General features: G+C 53.5%; 1 protein-coding gene across 1 annotated transcript in view; it reads left to right on the top strand.

Annotated features, from left to right (window-relative positions):
• The window catches only part of LOC134345895 (dynactin subunit 1-like), a 133,499-nt gene that overhangs the window by 8,528 nt on the left and 108,279 nt on the right, over positions 1–16,692 (top strand). The window contains exons 2-9 of the mRNA XM_063047237.1: positions 3,221–3,299; positions 3,448–3,607; positions 3,775–3,879; positions 4,336–4,527; positions 7,230–7,346; positions 10,617–10,769; positions 11,075–11,235; positions 15,063–15,231. Of these exons, the coding sequence (XP_062903307.1) occupies positions 3,221–3,299; positions 3,448–3,607; positions 3,775–3,879; positions 4,336–4,527; positions 7,230–7,346; positions 10,617–10,769; positions 11,075–11,235; positions 15,063–15,231 (1,136 nt within the window). The remainder of the gene's footprint in view (positions 1–3,220; positions 3,300–3,447; positions 3,608–3,774; positions 3,880–4,335; positions 4,528–7,229; positions 7,347–10,616; positions 10,770–11,074; positions 11,236–15,062; positions 15,232–16,692) is intronic.

Below are 16,692 nucleotides of genomic sequence, written 5' to 3' on the forward strand. Positions count from 1 at the left end.
ATCCTGCTGGATCATACTGGTTCCTATCCCTCGTCCCAATCCACACTTGCCAGATCCTTTCTGATTCCTTCAAAGTTTAGAATCTCAATCTGCCTATCTTTTTCCTTATTTACTTTGAAACTAATGGCATTGTGGTCACTACACAAGCTTCTATTACCTGCCCTGTCTCGTTCCCTAATAGGAGACCTAGTATCGCACATGGTCATATCTTGCTTATTCCTCAGTTCCACCCATAATGCCTCACTAGTTGTGCTGTCCTGACAGAGCACTGCCACGACATCTTCCCTGACCAGTAACGCAACTTGTCCCACTTCAATGCCTCACACTCTATCACTTTAAAATCCCTACAACAGTCCTGTCCCTCCTGCAATCAAGTCTCACCAATGGCTACAATATCATAATTCATAGTCATAGTCATATTTTATTAATCCCAGGGGAAATTGGTTTTCGTTGCAGTTGCTCCATAAATAATAAATAGTAATAGAACCATAAATAGTTAAATAGGAATATGTAAATTATGCCAGTAAATTATGAAATAAGTCCAGGACCAGCCTATTGGCTCAGGGTGTCTGAACCTCCAAGGGAGGAGTTGTAAAATTTGATGGCCACAGGTAGGAATGACTTCCTATGACGCTCTGTGTTGCATCTCGGTGGAATGAGTCTCTGGCTGAATGTACTCCTGTGCCCACCCAGTACATTATGTAGTGGATGGGACACATTGACCAAGATGGCATGTAACTTAGACAGCATCCTCTTTTCAGACAACACTGTGAGAGAGTCCAGTTCCATCCCTACAACATCACTGGCCTTACGAATGAGTTTGTTGATTCTGTTGGTGTCTGCCACCAGCAAACATGATAGCACTGGCCACCACAGACTCGTAGAACATCCTCAGCATCATCCGGCAGATGTTAAAGGACCTCACTCTCCTCAGGAAATAGAGACGGTTCCGACCCTTCTTGTAGACAGCCTCAGTGTTCTTTGACCTGTCCGATTTATTGTCAATTCGTATCCCCAGGTATTTGTAATCCTCCACCATTTCCACACTGACCCCCTGGATGGAAACAGGGGTCATCGGTACCTTAGCTCTCCTCAGGTCCACCACCAGCTCCTTAGTCTTTTTCACATTAAGCTGCAGATAATTCTGCTCACACCATGTGACAAAATTTCCTTCCGTAGCTGTAGGTGTTGATCCATGCCTTGAGATCATCTGCCTTTCCTATGATACTTCTTGCATTGAAATACACGCAGCTCAGGACACAAGTCACACCATGTTCAATCTTTTGATTCCTGACTTTGTCTGAGGTCTTACCAACATCTGCCTCCATAACTGCTCCACTAGCTGTTCTGCCATTCTGGTTCCCATCTCCCTGCAACTCTAGTTTAAACCCCACCATGCAGCACCAGCAAACCTCCCCACTGGGATATTAAGCCTGTTCCAGTTCAGACATAAACCATCCCTTCCATACTGGTCTCACCTTCCCTGGAAGAGAGCCCAATGATCCAAAAAATCTTATGCCTTCCCTCATATACCAACTCCTTAGTCACATATTAAAATGTATAATCTTTCTATTTGTGGTCTCACTAGTACATGGCACGGGTAGCAAGCCCCTGTCCTTTAACTTAGCACTAAACTCCCTGAACTCACTTTGCAGGACCTCATCACCCTTCCTGCTAATGTCGCTGGTAACAATGTGGACCATGACCTCTGCTTGCACACTCTCCCACTTCAGAATGCTGTTGGCTCGATCTCAGATGTCGCTTACCCTTGCACCTGGGAGGCAATAAACCACCTGGGAATCTTGTTCTCGTCCACAGAATCTCCTGTCTGTTCCCCTAACTGATGAATCCCCTATCACTACAGCTCACCAAAGTGATATACCTGTTGTTGAGGGGGATGGACACAGGGGTACTCTGCACTGGCTGCCTATCCCCTTCCCCTTCCTGACTGTCACCCAGTTTCCTGTGTCCTGTACCTTGGGTAGAACCACCTCTCTATATGTCCTATTTATCATCCATGCATGGAGGTCAGTGACCAGTGGTGTGCCTCAGGGATCTGTTCTGGAACCCCTTCTCTTTGTGATTTTTATAAATGGCCTGGATGAGGAAGTGGAGGGATGGGTTAGTACATTTGCTGATGAAACAAAGGTTGGAGGTGTTGTGGATAGTGTGGAGGGCTGTCAGAGGTTACAGTGGTCATTGATAGGATGCAAAACTGGGCTGAGAAGTGGCAGATGGAGTTCAACCCATATATGGTTCATTTTGGTTGGTCAAATATGATGGCAGAATATAGTATTAATGGTAAGACTCTTGGCAGTGTGGAGGATCAGAGGTATCTTGGGGTCTGAGTCCATAGGACACTCAAAACTGCTACACAGGTTGACTGTGTGGTTAAGAAGGTGTACGGTGCATTCGCCTTGATCAACCATGGGACTGAGTTTAAGAGCCGAGAGGTAATGTTACAGCTATATAGGACCCTGGTCAGACCCCACTTGGAGTACTGTGCTCAGTTCTGGTCGTCTCACTACAGGAAGGATGTGGAAACTATAGGAAGGGTGCAGAGGAGATTTACAAGGATGTTGCCTGGATTGGGGAGCATGCCTTATGAGAATAGGTTGAGAGAACTCGGCCTTTTCTCCTTGGAGCGACGGAGGATGAGAGATGACCTGATAGAGGTGTATAAGATAATGAGAGGAATTGATCGTGTGGATAGTCACAGACTTTTTCCCAGGGCTGAAAAGGCTAGCATGAGAGGGCATAGTTTTAAGGTGCTGGGGAGTAGGTACAGAGGAGATGTCAGGAGTAAGTTTTTTACGCAGAGAGTGGTGAGTGTGTGGAATGGGCTGCCGGCGACGGTGGCGGAGGCGGATATGATATGGTCTTTTCAGAGACTCCTGGATGGGTACATGGAGCTTAGAAAAATAGTGGGCTATGGGGAACCCAAGGTAAGTTCTAAAGTAAGAACATGTTCGGCATAGCGCTGTGAACCGAAGGGCCTGTATTGTGCTGTAGGTTTTCTGTGTTTCTATCCCTTCAGCCTCCCGAATGATCCAGAGTTGACCGTGGATTGTTGGAAGCCGCAGCTGGATGCACTCCTTGCAGTTGTAGTCGTTAGGGACAGTGGATGTTTCCCTGCTGCAAAAGGAGAGACGAGGGGTGAAGGGGAGGGTGGGGAATACAGGCGAGCGTCCATGACCCACACTGACAAAGTGTTCCACAGGTACGGATGGAGCCGCCTCCAGTTATCAACTGAAACAGCTGGAGGAGCAGAACAGTCGGCTGAAGGAAGCTCTGGTCAGGTCAGTGTCCCAAAAAGCAAACACTCACAATCGCACTCCCCCCCCAACCACTCTTTCCTGGGCTTTTCCCCGCCCACCCCTGCCCTGACCCCCTTCCCCCCTCTCTCTGCCCTCTCGCCCTCTGACTCTGACTCTGTGTGCCGGGTAGGATGCGGGACCTGTCAGCTTCGGAGAAGCAGGAACACAGCAAGCTGCAGAAGGCGATGGAGCGCAAAGCGTCGGAGCTGGAGAGCCTGAGGGTGCAGCGGGACAGACTGGAGGAGGAGCTGCGACAGGCTGAGAGCACCATCGACGAGCTGAAGGAGCAGGTGTGTCCGGGCTGGGCTGGGGCTGCTGTCCACGTGCCGCACGCCCTTTCACAGGACGGTGTGGGGCTGGGCATTGGCTGAGGGGCTGCAGTGGAGTGGAGTGTCTGGGGGAGTGGGATTGAGACTGAGAGTGAGGAGTACTGTGCTGACCTGACACTCTGTGCCAGGTGGATGCCGCGCTGGGGGCCGAGGAGATGGTGGAGACCCTGACCGACAGGAACCTGGACCTCGAGGAGAAAGTGCGGGAACTGAGAGAGACAGTCAGCGACTTGGTGAGTTCAAACGCCTGTTCCCGGGTCACCACAGGGTCAGGGGTCATGTTTGACAGTGAAGACAGTCATCAAGAATCAGAGATATCTGAACCTGAGGGACAACTTTTACACCCAGGAAGGGGTCAGGGCTGTGACCCAGTGGGAGGGGTCAGTGTATCGAATGAGTTGTGGTTGGGGGTCAGGGCTGTGACCCAGTGGGACAGGGTTCGAGGTTGTGCCGGGACATCAGTGGAAGGAGGGGCGCGGGATAGTCGATGGTGAATCGGGAACAATCTCGGGGTTGGGCTGTGCTCCAGTATGAATCTGCTGTCCCCTACATGCCCAGAGAGGAATTCTGACATGGCTGTGGTTACGGTACAGGGATAGGGGTTTGGGATTATTAGGAATGCGGGTCAAGTGCCAGTGCCGTGACCCAGTTGCTGCCATCCCACCCACTCCACCACCCCCCCTTTGTAGGAGGCCATTAACGAAATGAATGACGAGCTGCAAGAAAATGCGCGTGAGACGGAACTGGAGCTGCGTGAGCAGCTGGACATGGGGGCTGCGCGTGTGCGTGAGGCACAGAGACGTGCAGACGCTGCACAGGAGACAGTGGCTGACTACCAACAGACCATCCACAAGTACCGCCAGCTCACCTCACAGCTGCAGGTAAAGTCCTCAAACACACACTCTACACCCCGGCACACTGCTCTCCCCCCCAGCACGCTGCTCTCCCCCCTCCCCCCCAGCACGCTGCTCTCCCCCCCAGCACGCTGCTCTCCCCCCTCCCCCCCAGCACGCTGCTCTCCCCCCCAGCACGCTGCTCTCCCCCCTCCCCCCCGGCACACTGCTCTCCCCCCCAGCACGCTGCTCTCCCCCCTCCCCCCCAGCACGCTGCTCTCCCCCCCCAGCACGCTGCTCTCCCCCCCCAGCACGCTGCTCTCCCCCCTCCCCCCCAGCACGCTGCTCTCCCCCCTCCCCCCCAGCACGCTGCTCTCCCCCCCAGCACGCTGCTCTCCCCCCTCCCCCCCAGCATGCTGCTCTCCCCCCCAGCACGCTGCTCTCCCCCCCAGCACGCTGCTCTCCCCCCCCCCGCACGCTGCTCTCCTCCCCCGGCACACTGCTCTCCCCCCTCCCCCCCCGGCACGCTGCTCTCCCCCCCAGCACGCTGCTCTCCCCCCTCCCGTACCGGCACGTTCCCACAAGTACCGCCAGCTCACCTCTCACCTGCAGGTATATCCTCAAACACACACTCTACACCCTGGCACACTGCTCTCCCCCTCGGCACACTGCTCTCCCCCCCAGCACGCTGCTCTCCCCCCTCCCCCCCAGCACACTGCTCTCCCCCCCAGCACGCTGCTCTCCCCCCTCCCCCCCAGCACGCTGCTCTCCCCCCTCCCCCCTGCTCTCCCCCCTCCCCCCAGCACGCTGCTCTCCCTCCCCAGCACGCTGCTCTCCCCCCTCCCCCCCAGCACGCTGCTCTCCCCCCCAGCACGCTGCTCTCCCCCCCAGCACGCTGCTCTCCCCCCCCCCCCGGCACGCTGCTCTCCTCCCCCGGCACGCTGCTCTCCTCCCCCGGCACACTGCTCTCCCCCCCAGCACGCTGCTCTCCCCCCTCCCCCCCAGCACGCTGCTCTCCCCCCCCGGCACGCTGCTCTCCCCACCCCGGCACGCTGCTCTCCCCCCCCCGGCACGCTGCTCTCCCCCCCCCAGCACGCTGCTCTCCTCCCCCGGCACACTGCTCTCCCCCCCAGCACGCTGCTCTCCCCCCCAGCACGCTGCTCTCCCCCCCAGCACGCTGCTCTCCCCCCAACACGCTGCTCTCCCCCCTGCCCCCAGCACGCTGCTCTCCCCCCAGCACGCTGCTCTCCCCCCTCCCCCCCAGCACGCTGCTCTCCCCCCCAGCACGCTGCTCTCCCCCCCAGCACGCTGCTCTCCCCCCCAGCACGCTGCTCTCCCCCCAACACGCTGCTCTCCCCCCAGCACGCTGCTCTCCCCCCTGCCCCCAGCACGCTGCTCTCCCCCCCAGCACGCTGCTCTCCCCCCTCCCCCCCAGCACGCTGCTCTCCCCCCCCAGCACGCTGCTCTCCCTCCCCCAGCACGCTGCTCTCCCTCCCCCAGCACGCTGCTCTCCCCCCCCCAGCACGCTGCTCTCCCCCCCCCCCAGCACGCTGCTCTCCCCCCTCCCGTACCGGCACGTTCCCACAAGTACCGCCAGCTCACCTCACACCTGCAGGTATATCCTCAAACACACACTCTACACCCCGGCACGTTCCCCTCTCCCCACGCTCTACACCCCGGCACGTTTCCCTCTCCCCACACTCTACACCCCGGCACGTTCCCCTCTCCCCACACACTCTACACCCCGGCACGTTCCCCTCTCCCCACACACTCTACACCCCGGCACGTTCCCCTCTCCCCACACACTCTACACCCCGGCACGTTCCCCTCTCCCAACACACTCTACACCCCGGCACGTTCCCCTCTCCCAACACACTCTACACCCCGGCACGTTCCCCTCTCCCAACACACTCTACACCCCGGCACGTTCCCCTCTCCCAACACACTCTACACCCCGGCACGTTCCCCTCTCCCCACACTCTACACCCCGGCACGTTCCCCTCTCCCCACACTCTACACCCCGGCACGTTCCCCTCTCCCCACACTCTCTACACCCCGGCACGTTCCCCTCTCCCCACACACTCTACACCCCGGCACTTCTCCTCTCCCCACACACTCTACACCCCGGCACGTTCCCTCTCCCCACACACTCTACACCCCGGCACGTTCCCCTCTCCCAACACACTCTACACCCCGGCACGTTCCCCTCTCCCCACACTCTCTACACCCCGGCACGTTCCCCTCTCCCCACACTCTCTACACCCCGGCACGTTCCCCTCTCCCCACACACTCTACACCCCGGCACGTTCCCTCTCCCCACACACTCTACACCCCGGCACGTTCCCCTCTCCCCACACACTCTACACCCCCGCACGGTCCCCCCGCCCCACACGCTCTACACCCCGGCACGTTCCCCTCTCCCCACACAAACTACACCCCGGCACGTTCCCCTCTCCCCACACACTCTACACCCCGGCACGTTCCCTCTCCCCACACACTCTACACCCCGGCACGTTCCCCTCTCCCCACACACTCTACACCCCGGCACGTTCCCCTCTCCCCACACTCTCTACACCCCGGCACGTTCCCCTCTCCCCACACTCTCTACACCCCGGCACGTTCCCCTCTCCCCACACTCTCTACACCCCAGCACGTTCCCCTCCCCCCTCCGGTACCCGGCACGTTCCCCCCTCCCCTCCCACTGTGCAGTGTGCCATTTGTTGACCTGCTGCACCTTGCCCCTGTCCCAGGAGGTGAACCGTGAGCTGATGAGCCAGCAGGAAGCCTCGGCCGAGCGGGAACAGCAGCCTGCCCCCGACATCATCGACTTCAAGATCAAGTTTGCTGAGACCAAGGCTCATGCCAAGGTAAGGTGACGTCCGCTCTCCCGCCAGTCGACTCTACTTCTAGCACTCGCCATATCCCCACCCCTCCTACACATCTCATCGCCCTGTGTATGAGATCGGAACCAGCCCACCAGTCCCTCCTTAAGCTGAAATATTCCATCCCAGGCAGTGTCCTGGTGAATCCCCTCTACACCCTCTCCAGGGCTGTCAGATACTTGGTGACCAAAACTGTACACAGTTTGCCAGCTGAGGTCTGACCAGGATTTTGTAACCTCCCTGCTCCTGTACTCAGTACCACACCAATGCAGTTTAGTATCCCATTTGCCTTTTAACCAGGTTATCTACCTGAACTGCCACCTTCAACGACCTTTAGATTTGCAAACCAAGGGCCCTCCCCTCGTCAAGCAACCCCCCCTCCGACGCGGTCCCCGGTGTTGAGCTCCCTCACTCCCGGCTCTGTATGTGATGTGGTCCTTGTGTGGAGCTCCCTCACACCTGGCTCTGTGTGTGATGTGGTCCCTGTGTGGAGCTCCCTCACTCCCGGTTCTGTGTGTGATGTGGTCCCTGTGTGGAGCTCTCTCTCTCTCTCCCGGCTCTGTGTGTGATGTGGTCCCTGTGTGGAGCTCTCTCTCTCCCGGCTCTGTGTGTGATGTGGTCCCTGTGTGGAGCTCCCTCACTCTCGGCTCTGTGTGTGATGTGGTCCCTGTGTGGAGCTCCCTCACTCCCGGCTCTGTGTGTGATGTGGTCCCTGTGTGGAGCTCCCTCACTCCCGGCTCTGTGTGTGATGTGGTCCCTGTGTTTGAGCTCCCTCACTCCCTGGTCTGCGTGTAACGTGGCTCCACGCAATAAGGTGCCTCACACGAGGCTGCTTAACAAAATAAAATCCTATGACATTACAGGAAAGATACTGGCATGGATGGAGCAATGGCTGACAGGCGAGGCAGCGAGTGGGAATAAAAGGGGCCTTTTCTGGTGGCTTGCCGGTGACCAGTTGTGTTCCTTGGGGGTTGGAACCGCTACTTTTCACATTGTTTGTCAGTGATTTAGATAATGAAATCGATGGCTTTTTGGCAAAGTTTGCGGATGATACGAAGATAGGTGGAGGGGTAGGTAGTGCTGAGGAAGCAATGCGATTGTAGCAGGACATAGACAAATTGGAAGAATGGGCAAAAAAGTGGCAGATGGAATACAGTGTTGGGAAATGTATGATGATGCATTTTGATAAAGGGAACAATAGTGCAGACTGTTATCTAAATGGGGAGAAGGTTCAAACATCAGAGATGCAGAGGGACTGGGGAGTCCTCGTGCAATACCACCAGAAGGTTAATTTGCTGGTTGAGTCTGTGGTTAAGAAGGCAAATGCAATGTTGGCATTTATTTAAAAACAAGGAAATAATGTTCAGCTTTTATAAGATGCTAGTCAGGCTGCACAGAGTATTGTGAACAGTTTTGGGTCCTATCTGAGAAAGGATGTGTTGTCGTTGGAGAGACTCCAGAGGAGGTTCACAAGGATAATTCCGGGAATGAAGGGGTTAACCTATGAGGAGCATTTGGAGGTTTTGGGTCTGTACTCACTGGAATTTAGAAGAATGCGTGGGATCTCATTGAAATCTACAGAATGTTGAAAAGACTAGATAGGGTGGATGTGGAGAGACTCCCTTTCCCCCTGGACTGTGTGTAACTTGGCCCCAGTGTGTGTCTCCCTCTCCCCTGGACTGTGTGTAACTTGGCCCCAGTGTGTGTCTCCCTCTCCCCTGGACTGTGTGTAACTTGGCCCCAGTGTGTGTCTCTCTCTCCCCTGGACTGTGTGTAACTTGACCCCAGTGTGTGTCTCCCTCTCTCCTGATCGTTGTGTAACTTGACCCCAGTGTGTGTCTCCCTCTCCCCTGGACTGTGTGTAACTTGGCCCCAGTGTGTGTCTCCCTCTCCCCTGGACTGTGTGTAACTTGGCCCCAGTGTGTGTCTCTCTCTCCCCTGGACTGTGTGTAACTTGACCCCAGTGTGTGTCTCCCTCTCTCCTGATCGTTGTGTAACTTGACCCCAGTGTGTGTCTCCCTCTCTCCTGATCGATGTGTAACTTGACCCCAGTGTGTGTCTCCCTCTCCCCTGGACTGTGTGTGACTTGACCCCAGTGTGTGTCTCCCTCTCCCCGGACTGTGTGTGACTTGACCCCAGTGTGTGTCTCCCTCTCCCCGGACTGTGTGTGACTTGACCCCAGTGTGTGTCTCCCTCTCCCCTGGACTGTGTGTAACTTGACCCCAGTGTGTGTCTCCCTCTCCCCTGGACTGTGTGTGACTTGACCCCAGTGTGTGTCTCCCTCTCCCCTGGACTGTGTGTGACTTGACCCCAGTGTGTGTCTCCCTCTCCCTGGACTGTGTGTGACTTGACCCCAGTGTGTGTCTCCCTCTCCCCTGGACTGTGTGTGACTTGACCCCAGTGTGTGTCTCCCTCTCCCTGGACTGTGTGTAACTTGACCCCAGTGTGTGTCTCCCTCTCCCCTGGACTGTGTGTGACTTGACCCCAGTGTGTGTCTCCCTCTCCCCTGGACTGTGTGTGACTTGACCCCAGTGTGTGTCTCCCTCTCCCCTGGACTGTGTGTGACTTGACCCCAGTGTGTGTCTCCCTCTCCCTGGACTGTGTGTGACTTGACCCCAGTGTGTGTCTCCCTCTCCCCTGGACTGTGTGTGACTTGACCCCAGTGTGTGTCTCCCTCTCCCCTGGACTGTGTGTGACTTGACCCCAGTGTGTGTCTCCCTCTCCCCTGGACTGTGTGTGACTTGACCCCAGTGTGTGTCTCCCTCTCCCCTGGACTGTGTGCGACTTGACCCCAGTGTGTGTCTCCCTCTCCCCTGGAGTGTGTGTAACTTGACCCCAGTGTGTGTCTCCCTCTCCCCTGGACTGTGTGTGACTTGACCCCAGTGTGTGTCTCCCTCTCCCCTGGACTGTGTGTGACTTGACCCCAGTGTGTGTCTCCCTCTCCCCTGGACTGTGTGTGACTTGACCCCAGTGTGTGTCTCCCTCTCCCCTGGACTGTGTGTGACTTGACCCCAGTGTGTGTCTCCCTCTCCCCTGGACTGTGTGTGACTTGACCCCAGTGTGTGTCTCCCTCTCCCCTGGACTGTGTGTGACTTGACCCCAGTGTGTGTCTCCCTCTCCCCTGGAGTGTGTGTAACTTGACCCCAGTGTGTGTCTCCCTCTCCCCTGGACTGTGTGTGACTTGACCCCAGTGTGTGTCTCCCTCTCCCCTGGACTGTGTGTGACATTCTGGATCTGAACCCCATCTCTCGGCAGGCAATCGAAATGGAGCTGCGCCAGATGGAAGTCCAGCAGGCGAACCGTCATGTCTCACTGCTAACCTCCTTCATGCCCGATTTCTTCCTGCGTCACGGTGGGGACCACGACTCCATCCTCGTCCTACTGCTCATCCCACGGCTCATCTGCAAGGTGGGTGAGGCTCATGGGGATGTAGACTAGGGAGGCAGTGGGGCGGAGGGGAAGGGTGAGGTGGGATGAGTTGAGCATGTGGGGTGGAGGTGATTGGGAGGGGATGGATGTAGAGCCGGAGAGAGATGTGGTTGGGAGGGGAAAGGAGGAGGAGTGGGCTGTGGGGATGGGAAGGGAGGAATGTGAGGCAGAGTGATGATGATGGTATGGATGGGACGAGAAAGTATGAGGTGTGGGGAGGAGGGAAATGGGGGGAGGTTGTGGTGGCAGGGAGCGGCTGGGCTAACTGCTATGTCTGTCTCAAGGCTGAGCTGATCAGCAGGCAGGCTCAGGAGCGTTTCGAGCTGAACGAAGATTACAGCCAGCGTCCCGGACTGCGGGGGGCTGCGGGCGAACAGCTGAGCTTTGGGGCCGGGCTCGTCTATTCCCTCACTCTGCTGCAGGCTACGCTGCATAAATACCAGCAGTGAGTACCTCGCCCCTCGTACGCAAGTCTTAGCCCCGTAACACAGTCCAGGCTGTTGTTCAGAGGTCATGGCCATGGTGAGGGGTTAAAGGTCCTGTAGGCCCTTCCCTCACAACCCGGCCAAATGTGAAGTGTTGCACGTTGGTTGGTCAAATGTAAAGTGACGGTACACTGTGATGAACAGTGGGAAGTTGCTACACAGGTTGAGGGGGGTTAGGGATGCATATGCCATACTTGCCTTTATTCGCCAAGAAATTGAGTTCAAGAGACCATAAGACATAGGAGCAGAAATAGGCCATTCGGCCCATCAAGTCTTCTCCGTCATTTCATCGTGGCTGATTTATTATCCCTCTCAAGTCCTCCCTTCTTCCCAAAACCTTTGACACCCTGACTAATCAAAAACCTATCAACATGTGCTTTAAATAAACCTCCAGAGTGGTGATGAATTACACAGATCCAGCACCCGCTGTCTTAAGTCTTCCTCATCTCTGTTCTAAATAAATGACCCTCCATTCTGAGGCTGTGCTCTCACACCATTGGAAACGTCCTCTCCACATCCACTCCATCATTGGAAATATCCTCTCCACATCCACTCCACCATTGGAAACGTCCTCTCCACATCCACTCCATCATTGGAAACATCCTCTCCACCATTGGAAACATCCTCTCCACATCCACTCCATCATTGGAAACATCCTCTCCACATCCACTCCATCATTGGAAACATCCTCTCCACATCCACTCCATCATTGGAAATATCCTCTTCACATCCACTCCACCATTGGAAACATCCTCTCCACATCCACTCCACCATTGGAAATATCCTCTCCACATCCATTCCACCATTGGAAATATCCTCTCCACATCCACTCCACCATTGGAAATATCCTCTCCACATCCACTCCACCATTGGAAACACCCTCTCCACATCCACTCCATCATTGGAAATGTCCTCTCCACCATTGGAAACGTCCTCTCCACATCCACTCCACCATTGGAAACATCCTCTCCACATCCACTCCACCATTGGAAATGTCCTCTCCACATCCACTCCACCATTGGAAACACCCTCTCCACATCCACTCCACCATTGGAAACACCCTCTCCACATCCACTCCACCATTGGAAACGTCCTCTCCACATCCACTCCACCATTGGAAACGTCCTGTCCACATCCACTCCATCATTGGAAACATCCTCTCCACATCCACTCCACCATTGGAAACGTCCTCTCCACATCCACTCCACCATTGGAAACGTCCTGTCCACATCCACTCCATCATTGGAAACGTCCTCTCCACATCCACTCCATCCAGGCCTTTCAATGGGATCCTCCTTCATTCTTCTAAACTCCAGCGAGTACAGGCCCAGAGCCATTAAGCACTACTCATATGTCAACCCTATTATTCGCGTGAACCTCTTCTGGATCTTCTCAACAAGTTTTGTTGCAACTTTATAAAGTTAGGCTATATCTAGAGTATTGCTTACAATTTTGGTTCCCCCCATTATATGAAGGATGTTGAGGCTTTGGAGAGGGTGCAGAAGAGATTTAGCAGAATGCTGCCTGTATTAGAGGGCGGGTGATATAATGATGAGTTTGGACAAACTTGGGTTGCTTTCTCAGTAACAGTGGATGCTGAGATATTGATAAATGTTGATAAGAATATGAAAGGCACATATAGCGTAGACCAGGGGTCCCCAACCTTTTTTGCACTGTGGATCAGTTTAATATTGACAATATTCTTGCGGACCGGTCAACGGGCTGGGGGTGGTGTTCCAGTAGGGTTAAACTCACCTCAACATGTCTTTTACAGTCAGGGTTGCCAACTTTCTCACTCCCAAATAAGGGACAAAAGTAGCAGTCAAATCCCGGGACACTTTACCCCAGGAAAGACTACCATGACCCATGAAGCCTTGTGCGGGCACCTGTGTGCGCGTACCTGCCGTGCGCATGCACCTACGTGCCGATTTCTTTTCCCCACAAATCGGTTTTGCCTTCATCTTCCCGATTATACTGTACATACATTATTTCTACTTTATATAGGCTGCACTTATATAATTCTTGCTTTTACTATATGTTAATGTTATTTATTTTCAGTTTTGTGTGTTATTTGGTATGATTTGTTAGGTTATTTTTTTGGGTCTGGGAACGCTCAAAATTTTTCCCATATAAATTAATGGTAATTGTTTCTTCACTTCACGCCATTTCGGCACGTAAGGTTTCATAGGAACGCTCTACCTTCGCGGGGGAAATACGGGACAAACCAATTTCGCCCAATATACAGAATGTCCTGGCAAATACGGGGCAGTTGGCAACCCTATGTTCAAGTTCAACAGTGCGTGACAGGGAATGAGGAAAGGAGCAGCTGACTCATATCGTTTCCTCACGGCCCAGTAGCACATGCTTTGTGGCCCGGTGGTTGGGGACCGCTGGAGTAGACGGATCGTATCTTTCTCCCAGGGTTGAAATGTCTAGTACATGAGGACATGCATTTAAAGTGGGGGGGGGGGGTAATTTCAAGGGAGACGTGAAAGGGCAAGTTTTTTACACAGAGGAAGGTGGGTGCTTGGAATGCACCGGCTGGGTGATGGCAGAGACAGATTGGTTATGGACTTTGTAGGGACATTTAGATAGGCACATGAATGTGAGGAAAATGGAAGGATATGGACACTGTGTAAGTAGAAGGGATTAGTTCGGCTTAGTTGGCCTCTCATTTATTTGGTTCAGCAAAACATTATGGGTCAAGGGTCAGGGGCTGTTCCTCTGCTATACTGTTCCACAGTACAGTTGGCCCGTCTTATCCACGAGTTCCGCATGCGCGAATTCAACCAACCTCGAGTCGAGAAAACCCGGAGTGCTCTTCCAGCACTTGTTGTTCAAACATGTACAGACTTTTTTTTATTGTCATTATTCCCTAAACAATGCAGTATAACAGCCATTTTACGTAGCATTTACATTGTGTTAGGTATTATAAGTAATCTAGAGATGATTTAAATATACGGGAGGATGTGCGTAGGTTATTGTGGATTGGGATCGAAAAAAAAAACTGGAAGTTCTCTTACTAAGTAAGTAGGAACAGGTACATCCGGTATTATTTAGCATCAGTTAGTCAAACGTTTGTCTTAGTACATAGCATATATTTTACCTTTCTAGGCATATAAAACACTTATGAAATGTATGTTTCAGTGCTGGGCTCGGGAACGGAAATTTCCGAGTTCGATCCAGTGACAGATCGCTCCCAAGCGCACTCTCCATCCGTGCCAGGTTGATGTGGAGGATCAAAACCCCAAAACCCAATAGTTAAACCCCTGCGTTGCTTAGTAATAATTGTAGCTTTCATGGGGCAGGGCTTTTCTCACTTTATCCTTTAAAATTGTTCCGATCATTGACTGACTGTAGCCTAAAGCTTTTCCAATGACCGATGGCGTTTCACCTCTTTCCAATCGCTTTATTATTTCCACTTTATTTTAAATCGCGATCGTGATTATTTTTGTGAACAGAAACACTGCGGATTCAGAGCTCCGCCGCCGGGTCCTAATGCCCACTGCACTGAGACAGGTTAAATAAGGTCCGGGGTTCTGCTGGGTCCTTAGGTCCACTGTATTGAGACAGGTTGAATAAGTGACTTAAGCATCTGCGTTTTTTAGTATCCGTGAGGGATCCCGGAACCAATCCCTCGCGGATAAGGAGGGCTGAATGTATGTTCCAAATATGGGTCAAGATCAGAGGTCCAGGATTGGGAGTTTACAGGGATAGGTGTTGGGGATCAGAGGAGCCCAGGGTCAGGGCTCGAATATTGTGTCTGCTGATTGTTTGTTGTTTCCAGGGCCCTGGAACAGTGCAGTGTGGATGTTTATAAACGGATTGGCGGCCTTTATGCAGAGATGAGTGTGCACGAGAGGTCACTTGATTCCCTGATCGAGCTGCTGCACCGAGACCAGCTCGACGAGACAGTCAACGTGGAGCCTCTGACCAAGGCCATCAAATACTACCAGGTACTGCCAGCAATCACCGTCAGCCCCTTCCCTGCCATCCACTTCCATGTCACTGCATACCCTTTCAGCCATCCCCCCATCTACCTTTTAACCGACTGAAACACTGCCTTCCACTCCCTTTAAACCTACCGGGAGCCCATTTCCCACTCCCTTTAAGCCTACCGGGACCCCATTTCCCTCTTCCTTTAAACCTACCGGGACTCCATTTCCCACTCCATTTAAACCTACCGGGACCCCATTTCCCACTCCCTTTAAACCTACCGGGACTCCATTTCCCACTCCATTTAAACCTACCGGGACCCCATTTCCCACTCCATTTAGAAACATAGAAACATAGAAAATAGGTGCAGGAGTAGGCCATTCGGCCCTTCGAGCCTGCACCGCCATTTATTATGATCATGGCTGATCATCCAACTCAGAACCCCGCCCCAGCCTTCCCTCCATTCCCCCTGATCCCCTTAGCCACAAGGGCCATATCTAACTCCCTCTTCAACATAGCCAATGAACTGGCCTCAACAGTTTGCTGTGGCAGAGAATTCCACAGATTCACCACTCTCTGTGTGAAGAAGTTTTTCCTAATCTCGGTCCTAAAAGGCTTCCCCTCTATCCTCAAACCGTGACCCCTCGTTCTGGACTTCCCCAACATCGGGAACAATCTTCCTGCATCTAGCCTGTCCAATCCCTTCAGGATCTTATACATTTCAATCAGATCCCCCCTCAATCTTCTAAATTCCAACGAGTACAAGCCCAGTTCATCCAGTCTTTCTTCATATGAAAGTCCTGCCATCCCAGGAATCAATCTGGTGAACCTTCTTTGTACTCCCTCTATGGCAAGGATGTCTTTCCTCAGATTAGGGGACCAAAACTGCACACAATACTCCAGGTGTGGTCTCACCAAGGCCTTGTACAACTGCAGTAGTACCTCCCTGCTCCTGTACTCGAATCCTCTCGCTATAAATGCCAGCATACCATTCGCCTTTTTCACCGCCTGCTGTACCTGCATGCCCACTTTCAATGACTGGTGTATAATGACACCCAGGTCTCGTTGCACCTCCCCTTTTCCTAATCGGCCACCATTCAGATAATAATCTGTTTTCCTATTTTTGCCACCAAAGTGGATAACTTCACATTTATCCACATTAAATTGCATCTGCCATGAGTTTGCCTACTCACCCAACCTATCCAAGTCACCCTGCATCCTCTTAGCATCCTCCTCACTGCTAACACTGCCGCCAAGCTTCGTGTCATCCGCAAACTTGGAGATGCTGCATTTAATTCCCTCATCCAAGTCATTAATATATATTGTAAACAACTGGGGTCCCAGCACTGAGCCTTGCGGTACCCCACTAGTCACCGCCTGCCATTCTGAAAAGGTCCTGTTTATTCCCACTCTTTGCTTCCTGTCTGCTAACCAATTCTCCACCCACACCAATACCTTACCCCCAATACCGTGTGCTTTAA

The sequence above is a fragment of the Mobula hypostoma genome, chromosome 4 (assembly GCF_963921235.1).
Source record: "Mobula hypostoma chromosome 4, sMobHyp1.1, whole genome shotgun sequence".
NCBI lineage: Eukaryota > Metazoa > Chordata > Chondrichthyes > Myliobatiformes > Myliobatidae > Mobula > Mobula hypostoma.